The 26,760-nt window shown below is 41.6% G+C and overlaps 3 protein-coding genes across 4 annotated transcripts in view; 1 reads left to right on the forward strand and 2 right to left on the reverse strand.

Annotated features, from left to right (window-relative positions):
• The window catches only part of myoz1a (myozenin 1a), a 5,273-nt gene extending 3,404 nt beyond the window's left edge, over positions 1–1,869 (reverse strand). The window contains exons 1-2 of one of the 2 annotated variants that reach the window (XM_008428779.1): positions 1,705–1,869; positions 316–402 (exon numbers count right to left, since the gene is read on the reverse strand). In XM_008428779.1, the coding sequence (XP_008427001.1) occupies positions 316–400 (85 nt within the window). In that variant the 5' untranslated portion in view covers positions 401–402; positions 1,705–1,869. Of the gene's footprint in view, positions 1–315; positions 403–1,284; positions 1,310–1,704 lie in introns of those variants that run through there. The other variant, XM_008428781.1, reaches the window with a different exon arrangement.
• A 3,579-nt stretch (positions 1,870–5,448) lies between these two features.
• Positions 5,449–14,450, reverse strand: synpo2la (synaptopodin 2-like a). The gene is made up of 4 exons (XM_008428778.2): positions 14,133–14,450; positions 11,540–11,691; positions 10,388–11,106; positions 5,449–9,340 (listed from the first exon to the last, which is right to left on the reverse strand). The coding sequence occupies exons 1-4, from the start codon at positions 14,232–14,234 to the stop codon at positions 6,747–6,749; spliced, it is 3,567 nt and encodes a 1,188-aa protein (XP_008427000.1). The 5' UTR covers positions 14,235–14,450; the 3' UTR covers positions 5,449–6,746.
• A 7,859-nt stretch (positions 14,451–22,309) lies between these two features.
• LOC103476426 (arylsulfatase I) lies at positions 22,310–26,177 on the forward strand. The gene is made up of 3 exons (XM_008428777.1): positions 22,310–22,715; positions 23,363–23,695; positions 24,661–26,177. The coding sequence occupies exons 1-3, from the start codon at positions 22,420–22,422 to the stop codon at positions 25,742–25,744; spliced, it is 1,713 nt and encodes a 570-aa protein (XP_008426999.1). The 5' UTR covers positions 22,310–22,419; the 3' UTR covers positions 25,745–26,177.
• Positions 26,178–26,760: the final 583 nt, after the last annotated feature.

Consider the following 26,760-nt stretch of genomic DNA (forward strand, 5'->3'; position numbering starts at 1 on the left):
CTTCCTTCCTTCCTTCCTTCCTTCCTTCCTTCCTTCCTTCCTTCCTTCCTTCCTTCCTTCCTTCCTTCTGTCCCTGACCATCTAAATTCTTAGAGAATTTTTGTTTTATACTGTGAAATGACTGTAAAGGACGGAAGAAGTCTGGGAAAAGGAGTTAGAATCAGACTGAAACAAAGTTTTTTAAATATTGTTTCACAGCACATCGCCTGCAGTGTGCAACCCTCTTCTGTGTCTGTGTACACCCGTTTTACGTCCTGAAAGGCTTTTACTGAGCTGCGGTAATTTCATATTCACATCATTTTACGTCAGCCTTACCATCCTGACTGATATGCGATAGGTCGGTTATGATCTTGGAGGGCTTTTTCCGCTTGTTTAGGGGGGCAGGTGTTCCCAGAGGCATGGCTGGAGGGAGAGGGAGAAACCATAGAACGTTACCCGCGGGTACAGAAATGCAGGACAGCATTCCTGCATTTGAAATTTACTAGGCAAGAAAAGAAAAGCAAAAAAAAAAAAAGCTTCAAAGATGAAATGCAAGTCGCAAACGGTTCTGAGGAGACGAGGAGGGTTAGAAAAGGTTTTAATTTACGACTGATCTCCACCAGCTTCTGAGCATAACTTAGGATCATTAGCACCATAACCTATCGCCTACCCCTGCAAGCTCAAAGGAGATCAATGTAACACACTTGCAAGACCACACACGTCCCCCCTAGTTCTTTACACTCATGGGAAGTGTCAGAGACTCTGGATGCCTCGCGTTCCCCCGTGGGACGCACGTCTTCCCCTTCAAAAGAAACATTTAGCTCAATCTGTGCTTCAGCTTATTTTTGGGGACACGAGATCTGTTCTCACATCCGACAGTCAACGGCAGTACGCCGAGGTTCACCGAGGAACTTCTCATCAGGTTTTTCTGCAGGTAAAAACGATGGGATACTGTCCGCGGTTTCGTATGCCGAGACCTTTCCCACCTGAAGCTCATGAACATTACTTTCCAGCCGTACCACGCAACCCATTCTCTAATAAGCATCTTACTTTATCACATGTACCTAACGTTTTACATTTCACATGCAGATTTTTATTCTAAATGTCTGCAAACTCAGCCATAAACATTTTTCTTTAAGGTCCATGTTTAGTGGCAAAACATCACATCACATCTACTGGCTGTAACTGAACCCGCTGCGGCTATTTTTAAAAGCCATTTCCAGCCAAGACATTTTAGCGACATGCAATGGCGTCATAAGGCTATCAAACGGGCTTGAAGCAAACTCCGAAGAACACAAAACACACCTCCAGAAAATCAGCTGGAAGTGCCCATTTGAGACACACAAGGGTCAGAACTGGAGTGCTTGTTAATGAGGAGGATTTTTTGATGCAGTGCGATAATTTCATGGCAGGAGAGCTGTGGAGATTTGGTGCCCACCTCTAACGCGGCTCTGATAACACTATATAAAACTTCTGTTACAGTCAGCACATTCAGCTCTTTATTTAGCTTTTTAAGGCTTTACAAATAAATCTATTTCCCCCACCATCACTAGCCAAATAGCCTGTGTAGCTTATGTTTGGGAAAACCATTTTGTTCTTTTGCCACTATGCAACATCCAGAGTTGAAAGGCTGCAGGTTAAGTCGAGTAATCTACAGAAAAAGAAAAAAGGAAAAAAAAAAAAAAAAAAAAAAAAAAGCACACCAACAGGTTTACATCCACTCACCGGGATTCTGTTGTAATCCTGTGAGGAGAGAAGGACCTATAAATACCAAACAGAGAGGAAGATATTGATCTCAAACACAAAGGTACAAATCCCTTAGTGCCTCTGACCCCTCGTATGACTGGACTCAGGTCCCGGAAAGTGCAAAGCAACACTCAGATACCAGATCTTGCAGAAAGGTTCGGTTGGGGGGAGGACTGGCGGGGGGGTTTGCAGGGGGTGCGGTAGGAGTGTTGATGTCAAGGCGGGGAGGAGGAGGCTGAAGTTAGGAGTGTGACTACGGAATGGAAAGGGGGTCATTAAGCCTGGGTGGAGAAGTCTCTCTTGGCCGGTCGAAATCGCTGATGGCGATATTAAAGGAACAAAATCATTCTTGCAGATGGCTCTGCAGCCTATATTTAGCTGCAGAGAACGAGGGGGAACAGGACTTCAGAGCCTCAGGGGGACTCTCAAGAGTGTTTGGGGTGCGAAGAAAGACATGGAGGAAAGAGGAGGGGTCTAAGAGTGAGTGCAGAGAGAGCAAGTCAAAGGTTAAGAACATGTGTGGATATACATGAAGGCCACATCAGTTTGAGTTTCAAAGGACTGCTCATGTCCTTAACAGTCACAGGTCATTGTAGAATAATACCAACATCCAACATCACAAGCTCATCGGTTTCAATTGCAATATAAATCAGGAATGTAGAAACAGAGTCCTGAAAAAAAACTTTTAAAAAAGTACATGTATCTTATGTCTTTCTTTCCAGGCAATTCTGTAATCAGCTGCACGGTGGCACAGTTGCACACTGTTGCCTTGCAGCAAGACACCTCCAGAGTCCCAGTCTATGGTTTTTCAATGTTCTCCATGTATGGGTTCTCCCCAGGCACTCTGGCTTCCTCCCGTAGACCAAAAACATTACTTTTAGGTTATTTGGTCTCCAAATTGTCCTTTGGTATGACATACATGAGTGGTTGTTTGTCCTGTGTGTCTGAATGTGTCTCCGATGGACTAGTGCCCTGTCCAGGGTGGACACTGCCCTTTTCCCCTGAGAACTGCTTGGGAAAATTTCTGTGAAAACTTACCATTGATGGATGGATTGATTCTTTATACATGATTTTTTTTTAAGTTGAAATTGATGCTGCACAAAACATCCATAAAATACATACAATCACAAACTTCAATGCATTTTACTGGGATAGAGCGATCTCATCCCTTTTTTAAGATTGTTATAAAATTACAAATCTGAGAATTGTCAGATTCCCAATAAGATTTGGGATTTTGTAACGGTCCATTCAAACACTGGAAATGCTTTGATGTAAACCATTTTATTGCAGTTGGTTGCATGTTTACCGTTGTTGTCCTACCTGAGACACAATCTCCACACCTCCACAATCGTTTGCAGCAGATTTTCTCCCGGGATGGAAAGATGAGTCTCCCTTATCTGTTCTGAAGAAAAGCATCCATTCAGAGTAACATGTTAGACTTTAACCAGACATACTGTACCACATAGGCTAAGAAGTTCAGTTTCCTGACCCAGTGTGTTCCTTGGCCTCACTGAGTCGCTTGGTCACCGATGTTCTCAAACAAACAAATTTATTTTAAATGTACTTACACATTTTTGAACTATTTACTGAGATGACTTTCGAAAGTAATTGACTACTCTTGATTATCCTCGTAAAGTGGGCTATAGACAAATGAACACAACACTTTCTAGATGTTTTGAAGTAAAATCTTGCAGGACTTCCCTTCAACTTCAAAATAGTGTGCTGCTTTGTGTTGGTGTGTCATAAAATTTTAATAAAATACACTGACGTTACTTGTTGTGAAGACATAATATTAAAGAAAATACTTTTAAAAGTCAATATAGAAAATAAGGTGTGTGTGTATATATATATATATATAATACATATTGAGTCTACCTGTGGAAACTGCAGGGTGTGCTATTTTCAAAAATGAGCTTCCCCAAAAACCTGACCCAGTTGTATTTTTTGCTCGGTTTAATTTTGGCTGTTACATTAACACTTAATTCATTATAGCCATGTAATTTCCCTCGTGCATAAATAGTATTTGGTTTGGATTTTGACAACTCTATTATTAGGCACAGTGTGAGCGTAAATGGCAGGGGGGCAGCGTGCATCTGTCTGGTGCCACAGCGCCACGCAGTGGCTGCAGTTCACGTTAGAAAGAAAATAAAGGACTGAAAGGAATTGCTCACGATTTTTCCTATGATGACATTCCAAGTTGTATGTGAAAGACAGTTTTCTTTGAAATACAAATGTATTAAATAATGGTCACAGTAGTGTTTTTTTTTTTATGAAACAAATAATAAGTCAGTTTAAATCAACATACATATGTATATAATTTTATGTAATGTGAAATCTACCCATAAAAGTAAACTAGAAATCAAGGCAAAAAAAAAAAAAAATGCAATTGGTCAATTGCACTGATGTGCACTCTGAACAGGAACAGCGATTATGACGGTATTGTCTTTGATTCATTCAGTACCTCTTTGTTTGGAGTTTCTCAGCATCCTTGACAAGACAATATTTGGTCACTCTGCCTGTTAAAGTTTCTTCAAACCTTTTAGTCTCATAGGACTTCTCTTTTTCAGAGGCGTTTTCAGGTGAGCTCAGCAATTTTCTGTAAGATTTATTTCTACTTCTGATAATACAAAAAGTCATTGTTGGATGCACACCGTGGTTCTAAAGGGACGGATTTGTTAGTCAGTTAAATTGCTTTAAAAGGCAATTTATTGTGCATTCAGAGATTGTTGTCTGATGCGTTTTGTGATTGACTGATTTGCTATTTGTGTCAGTACAAGCAATTGAATCAGAACCTCAATCCCACCACAGGACATTTCGGAGGTCCAGCTCTCCTGTTATCGCATTAAGAATTAATGCAACTCCGTGCTGTAATAAATGTTACGACTTGTTGAAAAGACTTGTGAAAATTATGCTGGCAAACGATAAAAGGTGCTCCAATAACATTTTGATATTACATTTTATGAGCCAACTGTGAGTATTAAAGCCGGATTGCTTTATGGTTGAGGTCAGTTGTTGTTCCGCATTATTTCCTGCAGAGGGCGGTATGGATGTGCAGTTCTTGTCCCTTACCGTCGAGGAGCTTCAGATTTCAAAACTTCTGCATGACTGAGACGTTTCTGATGGGAGTTTGCATTTATTTATGTGACTGTTTGGATGTTTTATAGGTGTTTGAATACCTCCCCGATCACCGACCCCCAGAAGTTCATAAACCTGCATCATTTTAAAGCGGCTATGTTGGCTTCCAGATCCCCATTCTGGGACTGAAGGCTGATCTGACCAGGACACACCACCACATTTAACTTTCTCCCAATATCTCCAAATGGACACTAATCCTTTGCTCCTTTAAGGATAGAGAGAGTACAGTTCATATTTTTATGAATAGATTGCATATCGTGTTCAAATACTGCATGGATATACATCACCTTTTAAAACCTGTTATGGCATTTCTTTCCTTTTCAGTCACTGTTAAACTGTTAAGTACATGTCTCAAAGTCATTAGTTGTATTTGTAATTTTATGTCTGAGCACTCACTTTAATTTCATATGTGTTGTTTTTATTTTTTTCTCTAATTCTTCTGTAGCATTTTTTTTTTAAATTCATGTTAAGAACTGTGTTGATACAGTACAGTAAAATTTATGTTTAGGGACCAAAAGCAAGCTGAATGTACGTTCATATACAGAACAACAGATAGTGGTGTGAAATCAGACATTTCAGACAACCAAAGTTCTTTCAAATCTAACTTTATTTCTCCAAAATATTTGCCTTTTCTTACTCAGTATAAACTCTAACTCAGCAAAAAATAAACAGTTTCACACCTAATCTAACTATCCAGCTTCTTGAATAACATATTTTACACCTCAACATATAGTTATTTGCAACATTTTAGTGTCTTTAGCCGTTGTATCATAAATACAAACATTCATCAGAAATTATATTTAACATAGGTAAAAAAAAAAAAAAAAGAAACAATATGCCTTACTTGCTTCCATCAAAACACCTGTTTCAAGGTACATTTCTATTACATTTCAGCTTTTTATCACAACTATTGTGGGGGGAAAAAAGATACCAATAAAGCCTCCGTCTTCCATCCGTCAGTTCTTTAAGCTCCACCATAAATTTACCTGATCATACTTCCCTGGCCATCCTATTCACATCTACAGTCTGTGAGATTTTAATCTGCATGTAATGAATCAGAAACCTTCATTTTAAAAGATGTGACCATGTCCATTTCAGACAAATGGACAACGATCTACCTAAGACTCCATTACATGTTATCGCCCTCTCGTCACAGCTGCTCTCATTCCATAAGCCCTTTCACAAAATTGAACAGCATCGACTTTCCATTAATTCCTCTAAGAATAAAAATAAAGTAAAATACACATCCTTTATATTTAGAATTTGTTTAATACAATTTAACAATGTACATCTATCTGCAAACAACCACATTGCAAAATGAGAGTGTGTTGGTACCTGAATGGCATCTAAAATTAGCCAAGTGATAAGTATTGCTCTAACTGTGCTCACATAATGTGACCTGTGCAAATGAGAAATAATTCCTACCAGGCTAAAGTGAGCGTTAGGGTTTATATTCCTTCTAAATGAATGGCATAAACCTGCAAATGCCTAATCAAAACTAGGTCCAGGGTACTACTTTACCCCATTAGCATCAAGGTATATGTCAAAAGCAAATGTATAAGTCAAATTGTATTTGTTAATTTGAAGTTTTTTGAACTTCATAATGAAATAATTTCTTTTGGTAAAACATTGCCTAACGTTTTGTTCTTTACCGGATAGGACATACATTTTTAATACCTTGATATTTCAACATATTGTAAAATGTTAAAATAATTCCAAATTAGTATCCTAAAAATCCTTATCTTTGTTTATGCAGCCAGCAAAAACTTCCCTTTCGTTATTTAAAAGGGAAAAAGGTGCTTTGACTAAACAAAGAAGCAATTATAACAGTCGATACTGATAGGTTTCATGTTGATAATTACTAACCCCACAGGTGCGTCACCTTTTTAAAATGCTCCTGGTCTCCAGACATGGGGCTGCGCACCGCCCCTAGTGGCAACAAAATGTGGTTTGGGGGCCTGAACCGGGTTGTTTTTCAGCGGGGGCAAAGATGCAAGAATGCTAAGTTCTGGAGCACTTTGAAACTGCTTGGCTGTCTGCAGCCCACTGGAGTATGAGGCTGGAGTGTAAGGTGTGGGGCCCGAAGGAGGTATGGAGTATGGAATAGGGGTGGCTGAGAACTTTGGCAGGTTGGGTAGCCGTGTCGGTTGGGAGGAAGAAAAAATTGGTTTCGAAGTACCGACTGACTGGGGTGGAGCTGGAGCAAAGGCAACAGGAGGTGGAGATGTCATGCCTGAACGAGTCAAACGTTCTCCAAGAGTAGTAGCTGAGCGAGGAGCAATGACTTTAGGTGTGATAGTTTGAGCTGACATAGGTGTTGGGGTAGAGAAACGCTTGATTTCATAGACGCGGGCTGTTTTGAGCGGTATTTGTCGAGGTGAGGTCAGTGAGCTTCCCACCATTGTTGTTGTGTAGTTGTTCTGCTGGGCCTGGTATGAAGGCATGGCTGACAGATTGGTGACACTGCCTCCATACTGGAACATGGCAGAGTTGAGCTGATAAGGTTGCCTCTTCATGAAATCCACGGCCTTGATGCCTTCCTTTTGGGAGCTTCCTCTTGCCTTGTTGTCTGGGTTGCCTGCATCTTTCTGAGGGCCTGTGGGAAGAGAAGGGGCTAACAGCGGGTTGTATCCAATAGGCGGAGGTGCACGAACGTTCGGAGAGTATTTCCACTGAGAGGGATGGGAAGAATTGACAGAGGAGTCAAACTGTTGAAATGTATTTTGCATGGCCACATCCTGCTGGAAAGGGGTCTCGGGTGGCGTGTCGACTACATACATACCCATGCGGCTCTGTCTTTTAGCAAACAATTGAGCCCCTTTGCCCCCAGCTTGAAGAATCTGTGGGGTCTCATGAATGACCCGAGGTTTTGGTGCAACTGGCGGTGGCACCCTTCCTGTGCCAGCCTCACCGCTTTCCTCCTCTTCATAGACGTCGTCAGCAGTTGTTTGGCCATACTTGTGTCTGGTGGACCTTTCATCTAGGTTCTGAACCAATGATAGTAAGTCAGGATTTGGGGATTTCTTTACCACTTCTGGCACATTAAACATAGGTTTAGGTTTGCCACTACGCCGTCTTGCTTCAAGTAAAATTCCTGTACGACCTGTCGGGCCAGGAACAGAGGTTGAGACAACAGCTTCGGGCTTTGTGATCGCATATTCTTGAGTAACTGATGGTATGGAAACTTGTGGAGCTGGGGGCTGAGCCACTGGCACTTGGAGTGGAGGCACTGAGGCAATTGGATCAACTGAGCCATTAATTGGGGACAAAGGAGGAACAGGAACTGATGCTGTTTGTGGGGATCTAGGTACTGAAGGCACAGACACTGGGGTCATAGTTGAAAATGGAGAATGATGAAAACCACTTAATCCTGGTGATGACTGCATTGTTTCAAAAGGGGCCGAAAGAGCAGGAGTGTGAATAGTAACAGGAGCTTCTGGTGTCAGGGGTAGGGAAGCTTTAGGAAAGGAGTATGGCGGGGGAACCACCGGTGGAGGACCAGGGGGTTGCTGTGATGTTACGGGTGTCGTGTTATTGGCTACGTCAGAAGCAGTGGAAAATGGTGGTGTCACAACAGCTGCTGAGGCAGGCCGCTGTGTCTTCTTTGAGACAGCTGGTCGAAACGTTACAGGAGCAGTTGCGGCTCGAATGCTGATGAAGCCGGGGGTAAAAGGACGTGCTGTTCTGTTTAGAACATTGCTTGCAGGCAGTTCAGGCAATGGGGTTTCAGGAGGGGGTGCAGAACTGCTCAGAACCGTAACCGAGGCTGTGGCTGGCTTGGGTGCTGCAGGAGGAGGTGCCATCACCATGCTAACTGCATTCACTGTAGAGTTAGGTAAGTTCCCTTGAGGTACAAGATGGGGGGAATTAACAATTTGAGTCTGAACTGCCTGTGCAGGTGTAGGACCAGATGGTGACTGTTGAGGTCCTTGTGTCGATTGCACTTGTGCAGGAATTTCAAGATGCAACGGATGCATCTGACAATGCTCCTGTACTTGAGATTCAAGGGGTGCATGAGAATGTGCTGCTTCTCCTTTCTTTGCAAGTTCATCCACTCTTTTTCTTTGCTGCTCAAACAACTGTGCACCCTTTCCTACAGTGTCACTCAAACCAGGATTCAAAGCGTTTTCTGCTCCAACCTCTCGACCTTCTGTGCCTGCCGTCGCCCTCTTTTCCAGCTTATCCAGGTAGTCGCTATCCCAAGTTGGGTCTGGAGCTCCAGAGAAGCCCTCCTCGTCAAACTCAGATTCGCTGCCAGGAAACACCCCGTCATCCTCTTGTGAGTCCTGAAACCTGTCCTCATCTACACTCCCAAAGCTTGTCAGGGTGTATTTTTTTGAGCGCTGTCTTCTTTTCTTGAACATCAACACTCCTTTGGAGTGAGGGTTCGGCGCATCTGTCAGCAAAGATGCAATTGTCCGACACTTGCTCTTGGCTTCTTTCACTTGCTTGTCCTGAAGTGTGTCCCCTCGATTCAATTCTGCAGAGTATAAAAGTATAAATATTAAGAACATCAGATTAAGTGTAATGAGTCTCAGAAAGATTTAACCTTTAAACCCATAGCTGACTCTGACGTAAGTATCTAAAACTGTCCTGACCAAAATGTATTTATCAGGTATCTATCTCTGGACTTGCCATGGAAGCACTTCCAGAAAAAATTCCAGGCAGGTCTTAAACTCCCCAATTTAGCTGGGGAAGGATAAATTTGCACATTATTAGACTCATATACTCTGACATCTATGTAGGAAAAACATGAATTGCGGTGATGTGAACGTTAAAGGATAAGTACCACATATGATTGAACTTGGCACTGTAATAATAACAATCACTAGCAACTTTATTCTGCTTCCTTAGAAGTAATTGTCATCTGAATAGTATTCTTAATTTGTCTTGGCTAAGGTAGGACATTATGAACCTTGTGGTGACATAAGGGATTTCTCAGAGTAAATTTATTTAAGTTCTTAAGAACAGCTGATTGAGCAGCTAAGTTGTTTATGGCTTATTTCTACGGATTGGTCAATTTGAGCAGATTTTCTCCAGCTGTGTTTTATTATGCTCTGTCGCCGACTGAAATGTTGACATTTGCAACAAAGTTGGAGAAATTGTTATTTGTGTCACCACTTCTTTCATATTTTTGGCTCCATTTTAGAAATCTTAACCCTAAGAGTAGGAAAAATATGGCTCTTCGCATTGCCACTTGACTCCTGAAAGCAGCTGCAGAGGCTTTTCACTGCTCACAGATTGATTGCTGGGGTTTTTTACAGACATAGCTTGAGATAAATATAGTAAACTATAGCGTCTATATTTTGTTTAACAGGTTAGACTAACTTTTATTACTCTGTTCCACCATAGAGGAAGGTGGAATCATTTCATTACTTGGAGATTATCAGGTAAAATTTAAAGAGTGGAGGTAAAAAATAAAATAAAATAAAATGTGCTGATAGTATATGATGTAAGACAGGAAAATGATTCTTGATCTAGCTTGGAGTGCAAGTCTACACCAGTGGCCCTCCTCAGCTTTACTTACTAGCTAGCTTAGCCTTTTCCATGTAGGTTGTCATAAGTTCCTCATCAATGGGTTTATTCACAGGACCCACCATGGGCACAAGCTGGCTGCGAGAACCCAACATCAGAGCCTCCTTTGCCCTCTCGGGGGACACCAGTGGCACATTGGCCGGCTCTAGAAAACCACTGTCTTCCTCCTGTCCTCCATTCCGTGGCCCCTGGTCGTCTGCTGAGGAGATGATCGAGGAAGTTTCAGTGGACGTCTGAGAGGACCACATCCCCGGACCTGGCGGTTTGTAAACAACCTCTTTCCTTGTGACCCCAGGTAGGTTGCCTCCTTCATCTCCATTTCCTCCACGTCCTTCCAGTGAACGAGGGAAAGCCTGGGCATCTGGAGCACTGTCGTAGCCGCTCATCTCCGACGTCTCCCCTTCTTCGGGAGATGTCCTTCCCGATGGTTTCCCGGAGTTGGAGTTGCTGGGGCTTCTGCGTTTCTGTCGCCGTTGCCTCTCGTAACCCGCCACATCTGCGTCGCTATCCGTCTCCCCGTAATAAGCTTCGCTGCCAGGTGGGGAAGTTAATCCACTGGTCAAGGAGGAACGACTCCGGTGGACCTCTCGGACAGGTGCGTGGTGGGGTTGGGTTGGTGACATGGCTTTTAGAGCAGCACGGTACTCTTTGTCTATCCGTGGAGATGGGGCACGGGTGACAAGGACAACGGATTGAAAAGCAGCAGGCGCCCTGTGAACAATTAAAGTTGTTAACCCAGTAGTCTGGTAATGGAGGCTCACTTTTTAAAATCTCAGTACAGGTAACAGTAATATTTGAATGCGTTAGTGTTTTTTGCAGATGTTTTTCAGAGATATATGGCTTTTTTTCTTTACAGGTTGTGAACTCCATGGCAGTAGTCTTATAACGTTTCTCCCCAAAGCAGGTTCAAAGTGACAGACATCATCACAAAAATGTTCACTGACATCTAAATGTAAACTATGTAAAAAGTGGTTGTAGTCGATCAAATGTATTCTTATTTAGGTTAAATCAGGACAGTACATACTGGCTAAAGCAAGTCTCGTTTTCAATACACATTTTTCTGGGCTAAATAGAGACAAGTTGCAAGCAACATTAAAAAGATGCCCATAGTCACCCATCATTTAGAGTGTTGGTACACCATTACCTTCTGACTAGGATGTTTAGTATCCCCGGGGAGCTGTCGATGAGGTTCATGGCCTGGGCATGGGAAAGAGATCCACATGGTTGTTCGTTGATAGATATCAGCTCATCCGCCTCCCGCAGCCCAGCCCGGCAGGCCTTGCTGCGTTTACGCACCTGTAAAGGAGAAAAGATGTTATACAGATCTTGAATTTTGATTGATTACAAGCAAATGTGGCTTGATAAGCCTGGGGCAATGCTCTTAAAACACGTTCAAGTATCTGACATCCCATCCTTAGGCCAATCTGGAGTCTACATACAACATCTGAATACAAACCGGAAGAAAATAGGCACACTTTTTTATTTGTCCAAAACAAATCTTCTCATTATGCTAGTCAAATGATTAATCGTTTGTAATGTGCAGATGCGAATGGACTTCCCAGTATATTTTCAGTTTTACTTAAAAATCACTCTTGGACAATTCTAAGGTGTAAGGATGTGGTTTGAAGGACCAATGTTTCTGTCACTTGACAATGTTTCTGTCTTTTGTCAGGGCAGTTTATTGAAAAGGTTATTATTTCCCTGGGATCTTGAGGTTTTCACAGCTGAGATTGGAAATAAAAGGTTGACCTGAGCTGTGCTTCTTGTCCTGACTTGGTTTTTGACAGTGACTGACAGGAAACAGATTCTGGCATGACAGCCTGGTCTTGCTGTGGACAAATGCCACAAATTATAACTCGAGTGGCAGCACTCACACACACTTTGACAGGGAAATGCCAGCCAGAGGCCCATCTTCATGGGGTTCTTTTGCTATTTGTGCCTGACATCTACGAAGACCACAACGTTTAGCCCACAGAAAACTAACATGTTTCTTTGTAGATTTTTTTTTTTAAATTTTGACAACTTTTGAAAGGTAATTTAGCGCTTATTTCACTAAGTATCTTGTATTTAAATGCGGTCTAAGGCCTTGGTTTCCCTAATTAGTTTTTTTCAGCTATTCTGGTTTGCCTGTAATGAAATCCCACCTCCCCATTTAGCTAAGCCTTTCAAAGTGATCTGTGCCGACTTGTGGCCTAGGATGTCAAGTTATTTGTTCAGTCAGTCACCTTGTGGTTGCAAATCATAACACTCATAATATCCCTGCATGCCTCCTTGCATGCACCACATGAAACGACACAGAAATACACTCGGTCTTATAAATACGCACACAATTACCTGCATGCAGGCTCACAATCACAGACCCAACTCTGACATACTGAAACCCCAGGCTGCTCCACCTGTTTGAAACCATATAGTACAAGACCTGACAAGCGACGATTGTGCCTCAGGGGGGAAGGAGTAGGCGGTATTGGATGGTCAGTCAGATCAGCTGTCCACTACCATAAAGGTCATCCGTCTGCAATATTAGCCAATAATTTTATGTAACGCCTCATAAAATATGCTTGGAAAGGCAAATTGAGAATATTTCCAGTGTAATGGAAAGGAGTTTTTGGATGGGTTAATGGAAGCAATGTTTTAACATCTTCACTGAGGAGAATGCCTGGATATCTATATATCTTACACTTTAGGATTACCTGCCAAAAGGATATAAAAAGCAAAAAAAAAAAAAAAAAAAGCACTATTTGAGTCAGACCAATAATAATAATCATCAAGTTTTTAATTTTAAACCCAAAAGTAAAAGTTTTATGGATTTTTATTTATTACACATGTTACAGATGTGCTATCACTCATAAAATGACTATGACAAGCATATCTGATTAATGTTAAATGATGAATCAGAATCGATTTTCATTCATGAATGAGGACGGTTTCTATGTGTTTTTAGATTCATCCAGTGACTTTCTAATGAAAGTTTATCTAACCCACTCCTTGATTTCTGAATTTTTAGAGAGGAGGAACTTCGAAGAAATTAGAATAAGACTTACCTCAGATCGATTCGAGTATACCAAGATAAAAAATAAAAAAAACTTTTCTTGTGAAGTTTTTTAAATTCCAGAAAAATGGATGTATTGCTTTGTGTAGTCCAGAAAATCACATTTTAAATAAAGACCAGCATTCTTTTTGTTCCTCATCCATGTTATTTTCTCACATTTATCAAACAAATTTCACTTAATATTTTCCAAATAACACTGAGACAACCTCCCAACTAAAATGTGACTCGTGCTCAGATATGTGGTGTTGCATTTACAGTTTTGACCTCATGTTAAAAATCTCTAGTGCAACATTACATGCAAATAAATAGAAAGCCGGTTCTAAGGCTCTAAATTTTAACTTTGCATAATCTGCTTAAGCTGTTTAACGAATGTACATTGGTGAAATATTCTAACACTGTAGTGCAAGATTAGACTCTGCCTAATCAATCATCAATCCGCCGCTGCATGAAGCCTCTTCTTAAACCAAATCATGACTCATGTTTAGGCCCAGCACCAACCTGCACAGCAGCCAATGTTCCACTTCGGCTTTGTTCACAGCTCTTTAAATCAGTGCCAGATATATCTCAGCTACTGCTGCAGCATGACTTCATTCACACTCCAAGATATAATTTTAAACTTTTTTTTTTTTCCCAGCAAAGCAAAATGTAACAGATTTAGCTTCCCCTTTCTGGGTCACCTGCTTACCTTTGCCACTTGGAGCGGTTTCTGATGCTCCATGCCTCCCTGCAGACGAAAGCCCCATGGCGCCCCACCGGACAGAGTGATGATCACTTCTTCTGCAACCATTGTTCTGTTTTCTTTCTTTCTTTCTTTTTTTAAAGTTTTTTCTTTTCTTGTTTATTTATCCGATATTGTTTGGCTTTTATATTTCATCTGAGGGCGGCCCCTCAGTGCTGTGGCTCCATGGTTAGCAGTCAGGGCCCCCTCGTAGAGCTCTGACCTGCTGTTCTTCTGGCGGACCGTCTGCCGTCTGAGCTCCACGGCCAGTACTCACACCTGCACACACACGCACACACACACCCCCTCCTGTGCCATCCACCCATATGCAGAGTGCTGCCTCCATCTTAGCTTCAGTAGAGGGGGGAGGAGAGGAAAAGAGATACATGATGTGTGTGTGTGTGCGTTTGTGTGTGTGTGTGTGTGTGTGTGTGTGTGTGTGTGTGTGTGTGTGGATGGGTGTGTTTGCAGGGAGGGGGTGTCCTGACGCTGCTTACCCTGAAGAATGTCTGCCCCAACCGAACGAGGGGACGGTCCAGCCCAACACTTGTCCTGTCACTCAGACCCCTGCCTCTGGGTTGATGATAGCCCCTCCAAAAATAGGACCCTGACACCTCTTCTGCTCCACCATCTTCTCTGCAGACCAAGGTAAAGTTAGCATTGAAACCATCCTAATGGTGCTGCATTTCTGACATTGAGGCCATGACGGATCCTTCAGTGTGCCCTCGGCTAGTCTCTCAAATCTCACGTCTGAGGCTCGCGGCGAAAGGGCACACTAATCCCGGACAATTACGTTCAAATAGTTTTTGAAATGATGCCAAAGGGTGCTGATAGAAATGAGTGATGTTGAGAAATTGCAGACTGATTGTGTTTCTGGGCCCTTTCACTGCATGTCGCTCTCCTTGGAGACTATCAGTTTCTACAGGTGTTTTCTTGTGTGTTTCAAATATCAGAGTGGTGCCTTGTGTAAAAAAAGTTTTTTTTGTACATCTTTACTGCAACAAATCAGCACAATAAAACCCAAGATTATCAGATTTTGACCATGTTAATGCTGAACTTGTGTGAAAGTGTGTTTTGGCTTTTGCACTACTCTCTTTGTGTAAGCATAATTTATGAAAACATGCCGTTAGATTACAATGAATTTACAAGAACAGTAAATGTTTTCGACTTTACTCCAAAGTTATATTTCAATTTATTCTCTTCCGATCTTCATCCTAAAATTCAAGCTAAAAAAAAAAAAGTAAAGTAATTGATTAATGAAAATTAAAATGGAGAAAACTTAAACAAATCTAAGTGTGCTGACTTTTTCTTGGAGGACTTGGCATTAGAATAAATTTGTTCGTGAAGGTTACACTGCTATTACCAATGAGGCATATACTGATAGCTGCTCCGTTTGGCAGCAGTGCTCTGCACCTGTCTCCAGACCTCAGGACGGTAACCAAGATCAGCCCCGGGTCACATGCACTCTAAAACATGACAGTCCGCTTGTCATAGTCTGTTTGCTTTTTGTTTTCAGAAAAACGTTCAACCACACATAAGAAGACTGCATGACAAGAAATTTTTTTTGTATGAATTCACCATAAAGCGCTACGATATTCAGAATTAAGTTGGAAAAAACCCCCCAAAAAACTTCGTCCTCCTACTCCCCCTACTGGTCAAGAGTAGAATAACTACTTGTCAGCTCATGTTCCTCTGCTTACTTCTGAATAATATCATTATTTATCATACGGCACTTTCAGCATTCCGTCTGCATCTTCTATTACATTTCAAATGAAAGGCAATTCTAGAAGAAAACTTGTTGGAGGCTGTGGAAAGCTTTTTCATACCTGTGGGATAATCTGAGGGAAGGTGTAGAAATGTAACAAAATGTAGCTGCAGCTTATGATCTTCACTGTATTTCCATAACATATCAATTCAGGCTATAAAAAATCTTTTAGTATAATCTATTAGTTTTTAGGGTTGATGCTTCAGTTTTTAGTTACTACTTTTATGTACTTGAATCTAGTCAAGCTTAAAGCCATAGGTCTAAAATACCAATTTGGGTCCTCTAAAAGTCTGCTAACACCTCCTGCATGAAAACACACTAAAATTCACACACACACTGTGTCTAGGAGAAAAATACGTCTGCTGCTTGTTTTTCACAAAAGTCCCATGCTTACACCTAAAAACTGCAGTGTAGATCTTTGCTTTATCCACATTTAGGAAGTTCAGCTCATAAAAAAAAACTAACAGTACCATTCAGTTTCAAGTTTTCATTAGCATACATGAAATCCAAATAAGCTTCCCACAGCATCGTGTAGCTTTTCTTTCTCCTTAAGTGAGTTATTAATTTACTGAATCTTAAATGTCCCAAAAGGTTTTTGCTGGTGTGATTATGACAGCAAAGATGATACTGTGGAGCTACATGAGAGGTTTCCTGTCACAGCCACAGATCATTAGTAAATACATCCGACTGCCTACGCTGACTTCAACAGCTTATTAGTCATAAAACCTCAAATAGGAGGTTGAAATACTCATTTCAGGAGCCGCACAGCCACCTTGATGTCATGTTTCAACCCGAATGGGAGCAGGACGAAGGCAGACGCATGATAGGTACTGAATTTAGTGACGAAACTGAATAAACCTACAGAACAAGAGGGAAGGAAGTAATGGAAGAATCCAGCAGTACACCAAAAAGCCTATAGCTTGTGGAGAGGTGATTGTGGGACAAGGTCAGCTCAATCAATGAATAAAGAACAGCTGCGGAAGACGCTAAGCTTGGTACTGACAAAAGGTGAAATAATGCACACAGAAGAAACTGAAACAGAGGAAACAGAAGATCAAACTAAACAAAAACTAAGGATTGATACCTGTATAGGAGTCCAAACAATAACACACAGAAAAGGACAACTACTAAGAAATTCAACACAAATAAATTAACCACTACTGAGAGACACCAGTAAAAAAAAAAAAAAAAAAGAAGACCTAAACTGAGAACCAACATGCAAACGCCCAAAGATTATGACACACTGCAGAAAAACCGTGAGCCTGGTTTCGCCTTTGACCAATCTGGGCTTATTTAGAGCAATCTCTTGTGCAACATATTTCTCAGACAGATGGTCCCAATTGTTGTTTTCGTGTGTGAGCTCAGATGAGTGTGCAGGCATGTCCGCCTGACTCACCGGCGGTGGCAGCATACGCAGGTTTTCGGCGGCCACCTGGCTCAGTGTCTGTCTCAAGCAGCAGATGCTACGTGAACACTTCTCTCCCCGGGCAGCGGGAGTCCTGGGAGGGGTGCAGGTCAATCTGGGCACAAACCAGGGTCATGAGTTCAAAACATGACAGGGAGGTAAACTGGAAGCATCAAACAAACAAACAAAAAAAATTGTCAGTATGAGGGGCGTGAGGAACGGTTGCAAGCACTCCAGAGATGCCTCATGTTGTTAGTGAAACAAATCTGATGAAATGAGTGAAAAAGGTATTTCTACTTTTAAATAAGATTATTTAAAAGTAGACAACTGATTTAGTGTATTAATCATTTATATAGGCTGATGAGTTGGCCTATTAGAGACTTCACAAGAAGGAAAGGAGGGAAAAAATACTTTTTTCAAAACCTAAATATTGTGGTATAATAACCCTTGTCATGGGTTTTGAGTTTCAACACATTTTGGGGTCATTTTAACTTTAAGCAACCCAATCTCTGGGTAGTTTCTATAACCCAATATTCTGGGTCAAACCAACCGATTTGAGTGAAAACAACCCAGCGTTGGGTTGGTCCAAATTTGCCACAAGCTCTGGGTTTTTGGGTTCTTTTTAACCCAGCATTCTTTAGTGTGTAGTCACCAATTGAACTAATAGCATGCAAGTGTGTTTTCTTTAACAAGACAGAGAATATTGGACTTATAAACATCATGCTATACTGTAAAACAAAAAGGTTTTTTCATGGTTTTGTTAAAATTCTGTAAATTTAAGAAAAAACAGATGTTTCGGTTTCAATTAACAAAAACCAAATGTTTTGGTTTTTTGTTAACAAAAGTGCTTGCAGTACTTTTTAAATCCCCTTGGTGTCTCTCTCCACTATCTGTGGCTCGGTTAAAAAAAAAAAACACAAAAAAAAAACACGCACACACACAAGCACTTGTGATTCATGACGTTGTTTTCATTGCATCTAAGCCAGCATGATGCTGCTGACGGGAGACGTCTGATAAGATGAAATAACCTGACCGTGAAGCCGCTGTGACAAAGTGGGAGAAAAAGTTTCTTCAAAGTTTAGCAGTGGGCTCTACGGCGTGAGCGGTCCCTTCACCCACTCGGCCTCATCTCTGTCAATCCATCACAGAGTGAGGCGAGGAGAATAGGGAGTGGATAGAGTTTCTGCTGGCTGGAAGATGATCCTCAAGTATTTGAGGAGAAGCCGGGCTACGGTCTCTGTCAGCGTCACCTTCAAGTCTGATGGGTGTCTGTGTGATGCGTCAGACTCTACTGTCCGCCTAAGAGGAGACAAATTTGACCTTGGCCATCCGCAGGTCTTAAGATTACACAACGTATAAAAATGACGGGGACAGAAATTTAAGTAAAATTTCATTTCAAGCAGAATTAAACCTGCTGACAGTTATATCAGAGGTTTCAGATGCTCTTTGAGGTTTGTTGGAGAGCATCAGAAGAGAAACAAAAACTAAACTGGCCGGGCAGGAAGGGAGAAGATTAATCAGAGAAACAACCGAGAAGTAACTCTGGAGGAGCTGCACACACACCCACAACTCAGGTGGGAGAAGCTAACACTCATTGTCCACTCCACAAATAAAGCTGCACATCATTCTGAACACCCCACTGCCATTGTGAAACATGGTGGTGGCGCCATCATGCTGTGGGTAAGAAGGAGGAAAAAAAGAAATAAAGACATGTTAGAGGTGACTTTAAACAAACGGATACCACTCCGTAGATTTTTATTTGCTGAAAAAATAAAACCATCAAGTTTGTGGTTTTTAAAGAGATCAATGAAAAAAATTCAACGGATATAAATACCTCTGAAAGGCAATGTAATCTGTGAATATCAATAAGATGATATTGCTTTTGCTGTGTTTACTGACCACTAAGGGATCAGCTTACAGTGAATGTAGGATTCACAAAAACTCCAGAAATACCTCTCATGTTGGAATGTGGCTTAAAAAAAAAAAAGAAAAAAGAAAGCTTCAGTCCAGTCTGAAAAAGGCACAGACGTCCTCGCTCACCTTTACTGCAGCCTCTGAGTGACTCCTTCATTCGTTGTCATGAATAAATCACACCCTTCCACTCAGCCGTGCTGGCTTTGCCGAAACACACAAACAAACACAAGCCTGCCGACTCACACTGCTGTTGGTCTTGAATTCATAAAACGAAGGCCTCCTCTGTGCTGCGATCCAGAAGAACGAAAACTTTTACAAGTCTGCCATTGTTCTTTTTTTTTTTTTTTGATGTGAAAGGTGCTTTAAAAGTAGAAAAGAGAAATGCTTTATTTCTGTCACAATCGTTCATCACCATGAGCTTTAAAAACTCAGCTCCACAGAACAGAAAACACAGAGACCATGTATATATATATTTTTTACCTTCTCAGCTCAGGCAGTTGTTGAAAAAAGTACAATGCCTCAAGAAGACTTTTGTCACTTTCCATTTTTAACACTCCCCAATCCTGCACTCTCCTGGTGGCTCACGTCTCCCTGCATTTCCCTTAGGTGCACTGATGGCTAAACCCCAAAACCCATACAGCAAGGATAGGTGTTGGGTGCTTATTTCTTTTTTTGTTTGTTTTTACATTGCACTCCCTTGTCATGAACAGTAAAGCTTTTCAGATCCCTAATTTTTCCAACGTTCATCTTGTTTTTGTCGTGCCTTTAATGCCCTGTTTTCTCTCATTTCCCACCATCTCCCGGTCTTACGTATCGTCACCTTTCCCGATCTTCCGCTCTCACTTTGGGGAGAAAAGGCCTGTGAAATTTCCCACAGGGTTAGGCAACACGAGTTTGCTTCTCCGGCGAAGGAAATGGACTCGCGTCCGAGGCATTGATTTCCTCCGAGCGTAATAGGAAGGAGATGGTGGTGAAGTGAGGGCTAAGAGCCCAGTGGTCGATACATATTCTCATCACAATGCCTGATGTTCCCCTGATAGGTTTCAGTGACCCATACAGCGTGGGTGGCAGTTCTGATCAGGTAACTCTATTAATTTTGCAGAACAAAGCCAGGAGGTAAAAAAAAAAAAAAAAGACAGATTATTTGATTTTCATTATGGATGTGGGCAATAACTTGAAACATGCAGTGCGGGAAGTTAAAGTGGGGATGTTAAATGTGTCTCGTTAGTGAGAATGGCAGCCCTGAATACCAGTGGAAGAAAGACCTGGTCAAAATTGTTAGCAGCTAAAATTGTTAGCTGCTATGGTAACAATTTGTTGGAAAAAAAAAAGGTTGATATATCTTCTCTTCACTGTTTACAAAAATGGTGACATTGCTGATGCAGGTTTGTGGTGAATGTGGAAACATCAACCTTATTTCAAAAAATAACTTCATGGGATAGTTTTGGGATTTTTAAAGAAGATTTTGTTTAAAGGACTTTTCTCATCCATAGTCTCTAACTCTATTGATATACTTATTTTGATAAATCCAGATTCATTTGTTCTGGAAGCTGAAACTAATGGCCAAAGAGGACTTAGACATATATTCATGTGAGCATTCATTTGAACCATTAATCCTACTTGCATTTAGAGGTTATTTACACCAATAATAATTCATGCAGGAAATGGAGGCAGAAGGCAGCGTGCCATTAACTATGTTCCTGATGTAATATGTAGTGTTTCCAGTCAGCAAAACTAATGAAAAGGTAAGTAATAATTCAACTTCCTGTAGAAAAGAGAATGAATCCTCAGAGCAGTATACCCCATTTCAGCAGATCTTAGTAATGTTAAGACAACTGAAAGTGAAACATATTTGTATTCGCAATGTGCAGTAATTTTGTGGAAGACATTAATCATCACAATGCTGTGTTTCACACATGAAGCTCATTGGCAGGGCACCACCTCTAGCCTTTTTTCCTGTGTAAATCATTAGTGACCTCTGTGTAAATAGTATAAAGGTCAATAAAACAACATTTGCTTTTACGAGACATTTTGAGACAGGAGTTGTTTTAAGACTTAGATGCCCACTTTGATCTTGGTTCTTCTAAGGCTAGCTGTTAGCTTCAGCTACTGGATCTACTAATCTGGATTAATGCTAAATGAAGACAGCAAAAAACTACTGTCAGGAAGATAGTAGCTATTCATATCACCCCTTCATGTCTAAAATGTCTTCTTTGTTTTTTTATTATTATTATTATTGTTCAACTCCACTAAATGTAAAATTTTAAAGCTGAATTTTGATGGTGCAGAGCAGATTCCTCTTAGCTGTATTCAGACTATGATACGATTTGTAGATGTTTTTCTGCTCCTCAGAACAACTCGACCTCTTGTGGATCTTTGGCAGTCAAATATGAATTTTGACTTGCCTGCCTGGCAGTCCTACAAGTAGCCTAGAAATATTTTTTGGTCTACCTGACCTCAACTTGACCTCCTACGTCGTTGCAAACTGACATTTTCCGAGTGCAACAGAAACTGAGCAAACAGCTGAAACGACCATAAACCTCCAGCACCGTACTTCTTTTTTTTTCTATCGAGATTGCTCTTCAAAGTTGGACTGACTCTTTACCAGCTTTTTTTTTTAGAACATGTACTTTAATTGTTATGGGGTATGAGTAATTGCAAGAAGTAATGTAACAGGGGGTGAAAGGTGATGACTTAACTTATGTTTTTCAAACGCCATTTTATCTGAAGCATTTTTTCTCGATTATTATCAGTTTGTCGTACTGTTGCAGATATAAAAGGATTTTTATTTTCAATGCCAGAACATCTACACACAGTTTACAGCCTACTGTAACGTAGATTTAAATAGCAAAAATTTTACTTTCCAGACTTATTCAAGCCACCTTATGAAGCACCTGAGCCCTCCACAAGAATGTCACGAGTTGATGAAAAAAAATAAGCCTTCCTTTCCCAAACATTGACCTCTGCCAGCTTCTCAGCTCACAAAGGCAGTTTTCCTCCACCCACTGCAGTAGCCTCCATAAAAGCCCCTCTGGCTCATCCTGAATTCACAAAGAAGTACACTGGATGAACTTTCGGGATATACAGATCACTTAAAATGTATTTAACAACAGGAGTTATCTTTGCTGAATAACATAAAAGACTGAGAGGATATCAGACTATTTGAGAGCATGGCGAACGCATTCTGCTCCGTGCTTCTCTGTTGGACAAGCGTAATCTTACTGAGTGGTCTCGGCTGCTTGTGTGAGCATGATGGCAACGTGAACACAGAAGGCGTTGGACAGTCGAAGACGCCTCACCTGATCTTCATCATGGTGGACGACCAGGGCTACGGAGACGTTGGCTATCATGGCTCAGACATCCACACTCCTGCGCTGGACCAGCTGGCAGCAGAGGGCGTCAAGCTGGAAAACTATTACGTCCAGCCTATCTGCTCTCCTTCTCGCAGTCAGCTCATGACAGGACGGTAGGCTCCTACTTGTTATCATTTGATGACTTTTAACTTGGCACCAGAAGGCTTTTTGTCAGCATATATTACATTCATAACAGGAAAACGACAGAAGTGCCTTTTAAGTGTTTTTCCTACTCTGCAAAAGCACAAAATCTTACTTGCAGAGTATTTTTGGTCTTGTTTCTAGTGCAAATATCTCAGTACACTTGAAATAAGACTAAACTAACTTACAATTATGTTTCTGCAAAATATAGGAGCTTGTTTAGAGTCAGAAAATCCTTAACACTGATGAAAAAGTACTAGTTTGACTGGTACTAATTAGTACTATTTCATCTATTACTGCATTTTATTTGTCTACTTTATATCTGCTGTAAGAGAATAAAGTCAGTTTTGCTCAATTTTAATGGCTTGATTATAAAATTGGTGAAAGTAATTTTTATCTTTGTGTACGTTGAAACACATCACACATTGGCAAACATCTCTGTATTTGTGAATGTTTTATGCGTAAACAGAAAAAGAGACCCAATACCTGCACCTTTAGTTCAAAGGACAAAAACAAACAGCACATTTTTAGAGTGAGTGAGATATATAATCAGAAATCACCTTAAAATCAGTTGTATCTTGGTTTCAAACAGTCTAATGTAGTGTTTTTGTGACTGCAGTTACCAAATTCACACTGGACTACAGCATTCGATCATCCGACCGCGTCAGCCGCTCTGTTTGCCCCCAGACGTCCCCACTCTGCCCGAGCGCCTGGCTGAGGCTGGATACGCCACGCACATGGTTGGGAAATGGCACCTGGGGTTCTCCAGGCCAGACTGCCTGCCCACACGGCGCGGATTTCAGAGCTTCCTGGGAACCCTGACGGGCAGCGGGGATCACTTCTCCTACCAGAGCTGCGATGGGGCTGAGGCTTGTGGATTTGATTTGCACGATGGGAACAGACCCGCCTGGGAGATGAGAGGCAACTACTCTACGCTGCTCTACATTGAAAGGCGAGGAATAAACAAAATTATCCATAAAGAGGGAGCAAAGCATAACACAATGTCATGCAAAAGCACTGATGCCTCTTAAACCTTTACTTTTTTAACTTATTACTGTTACAACCACAAATCATCACCTTCCTAAAATAATAGCCAAAAGTCAAAAAAAGTGATTCTTTTTTGTTCCCTAAAATATCTAAATAAGGAAGAGGCGGCCATTAGTTTAGGAAAGTGACAAAATGATGTTGACATTTTGTGTGAAAAAGTAGTGAAAAATTGCTAAGTGGAACAAAAATGTTTCATTGTTTCTAAACGTTGTGCTAAGGGTTCACAGCAACCCATTTCATCTTCTTGAAGTTCACCACAGCATGATACTGCTACTACCATGTTTCAAGGTGGGGATAGTATGTTCCGGTGAAGATGCAGTGCTAATATAGTTTTCATGCAGTCTGGCTCACCAATAGAACCTCTTACGACTTTCGGGTCTTTATGATGGCCATGTCTTTTTGAGTAATCAACGATTAGTTGTTCTGTCTATGTTTTTCCCCACCTGAGCAGCAGGTCTCTGCAACTCCTCTAGAGCTACCAATGGAGTCTAGGTTACTTCTCTGCTGTATGTCCCAAACTCCTTCCATTTCTGAAGAAAACTAACACTGCAAGATTTTAGTTAGGAATAGCAAGAATATATGGAGCATATACAAATGAATACCTTAAGTTAATTCCACTTATGGATGAATAGAGTTTATTTTAATAAAAATAAACTCTATCCACCCATCCATGGGGAGAGAGCCTAAGCAGGGAGACCCAGACTTCCAAGGTGTTCCCAGGCCTGGCGAAAAACATAGTCCGTCCAGCACGTCACACTGAACAAACAAACTGAAGCTTGTTTTTGAGACATGACAAAATGTAAACAAAAGAAAGTTACTTTGAAAGGTGTTGCATCTTTGCATCTTACAAAGTTCTGCTTTTCAATCCAGAGTCAAGAAGATTTTGCAGAGCCACAACTCCCAAAGGCCACTCTTCCTCTACCTGTCCCTGCAGGCTGCACACACTCCTCTGCAGGCACCGGATCTTTTCCTGCACCACTATGACACGCAGAGCAATCGTCAAAGGCGTCACTACGCAGCCATGCTTAGCTGCTTGGACGAGGGGATTGCGGAGCTTGTTAAAGAGCTGAGGACTAGCGGCCTCTATCAAAACTCCGTCTTGATCTACTCGTCCGATAACGGAGGACAGCCGCTCTCAGGCGGGAGCAACTGGCCACTGAGAGGAGGGAAGGGGACCTACTGGGAAGGAGGCATCCGGGCGGTGGGGTTTGTCCATAGTCCCCTTTTGAAGAGGAAGGGGATTGTAAGCAGAGCCCTGATCCATGTTTCTGACTGGTATCCCACATTACTCGGGCTTGCAGGGACCCTGCAATCCCACCAAAACCTGGACGGCCATAATGTCTGGGCTAGCATCAGTGAGGGTTTGCCTTGCCCCCGCACGGAAATCCTTTTAAACATTGACCCTGTGTCCAGGAAACCCGGGGAGCCCTACGACAAGGCGCTGGAACTCAATGGCTTTGGGATCTGGGACACAGCAGTGAGAGCCGCGCTCAGGGTGGGTGACTGGAAGCTACTGACAGGAAATGTGGGTGATGGAGACTGGATACCACCGCAGGCTCTTCCAGTTGGCCCGGAACGGTGGCAGAAGCTTGAGAAGCGGCGCAATAGGCTGGGGAAGTCGGTGTGGCTGTTCAACGTCAGCGCGGACCCGTACGAGAGATTCGACCTCGCCGAGGTTCGTCCAGCGGTGGTGAAACATCTGCTGGCTAGACTGGCGGAGTACAACCACACTGCTGTGATGGCGAGGAACCCACCCGATGATCCTATGGCTGACCCCGAACTACATGGGGGAGTATGGAGCCCATGGCTGGGCCTGGAGGGGTGGGGGAGAAACGAGAAAGGCAAAGATGGCAAAAAGGGGAAGATTCCAAAGGTTAGGCACTGCAAATTGTGCAAATTAAAAGCCCTATTTAAAAAAGTGGAGTCACGTCTGGAAAGAAAAACCCTTTTCTAGTTGATAAATGTACACACAGTCCATACCAAAAGGATTTTGTTTATTTCAAGTTGATGTTTGTTCATTTACAAACCTCTGAGCGCTCAGTTGGACTCTAGTACTACTGAATGCTACTAGTTCCTCTGAATTTTATTTTGAGTACAAATTGTTAAAATGAATTTGTAAAAAAATTTTGAAAACCATGTTTTAATTCACAAATATAAACTATTTTGTGTCACATGAAATCCTAATAACATAAATTCAAAGTCCTGGTTGCAATGTGACACAGAGGGAACAAGTTCCACAGGGGCAAATACTTTATCTGGACAGAGTTTATATATTTTGTAGTTCCTGTAAATAATCATCATATATGTATAACAAGTGTTACCAATTTATTTGAAAAATTAAACAGCTAACATGTTTAGAAGTCGTCTCAGGGACGCTGGAAAGGAAAATAAAGCCCAGAATCAGAAATTCGAATCCAATAGAACGTTAACAGTGAAGAAAGAAATACTGAGTCTTGTTGAGCAGTAAAATAAATAAATAAATAATTTAAAAATAGCACAAATCAGATAGACAAAAACCCAAAACCAAATCCTGAAGATTGTCAGATAAAAAGACCGACAAGCAGAGATGACTGTGTGTCTGGCTGAAGACGATGACTCATTCCCTGTCCTGCAGCCAAACTGCAGCGCAGGGACCGCGGACCTTTGCTGGACCGAGCGGCCAGCGTTGTGTTTGTCACTGCGCATTTATTTCCTACATTAAGAAACGGTTTGATTTGTGCAGATAGAACAGGAGTGGTCGCATGTGGAAGTGAGGCCTGATGTGACCTCCTAATCATCCGAGAGGATTTTTTTCAGGCTGACATGAAGATACCCACCGTGGGGCTGCTGTCAAATGTCATTTTGTGCTCTTATTCTTGTGGGGCTGGGGGGAGGGACACACACAGACACATACAAGTCTGATTGCAGTTCTCTCTTTTGGCCTTCAAAGACCTCTGACCTCTACATGTCTCTTTGTGGTGGCCCTAAAGG

This window comes from Poecilia reticulata, linkage group LG15 (assembly GCF_000633615.1).
Source record: "Poecilia reticulata strain Guanapo linkage group LG15, Guppy_female_1.0+MT, whole genome shotgun sequence".
NCBI classification, from domain to species: Eukaryota; Metazoa; Chordata; class Actinopteri; order Cyprinodontiformes; family Poeciliidae; genus Poecilia; species Poecilia reticulata.

Bases quoted from the DNA above. Each gene is read 5' to 3' on its own strand.
- synpo2la (XM_008428778.2), bottom strand. From the start codon at position 14,234: ATGGTTGCAGAAGAAGTGATCATCACTCTGTCCGGTGGGGCGCCATGG. The intron at 11,692-14,132 runs GTAAGCAGGTGA...TCTCCTTTACAG, and splicing joins AACCGCTCCAAGTGGCAAAG to GTGCGTAAACGCAGCAAGGC. The intron at 9,341-10,387 runs GTAAGTAAAGCT...TATACTCTGCAG, and splicing joins GGAAAAGGCTAAGCTAGCTA to AATTGAATCGAGGGGACACA.
- LOC103476426 (XM_008428777.1), top strand. From the start codon at position 22,420: ATGGCGAACGCATTCTGCTCCGTGCTTCTCTGTTGGACAAGCGTAATC. The intron at 22,716-23,362 runs GTAGGCTCCTAC...TTGTGACTGCAG, and splicing joins AGTCAGCTCATGACAGGACG to TTACCAAATTCACACTGGAC. The intron at 23,696-24,660 runs GCGAGGAATAAA...TTTTCAATCCAG, and splicing joins ACGCTGCTCTACATTGAAAG to AGTCAAGAAGATTTTGCAGA.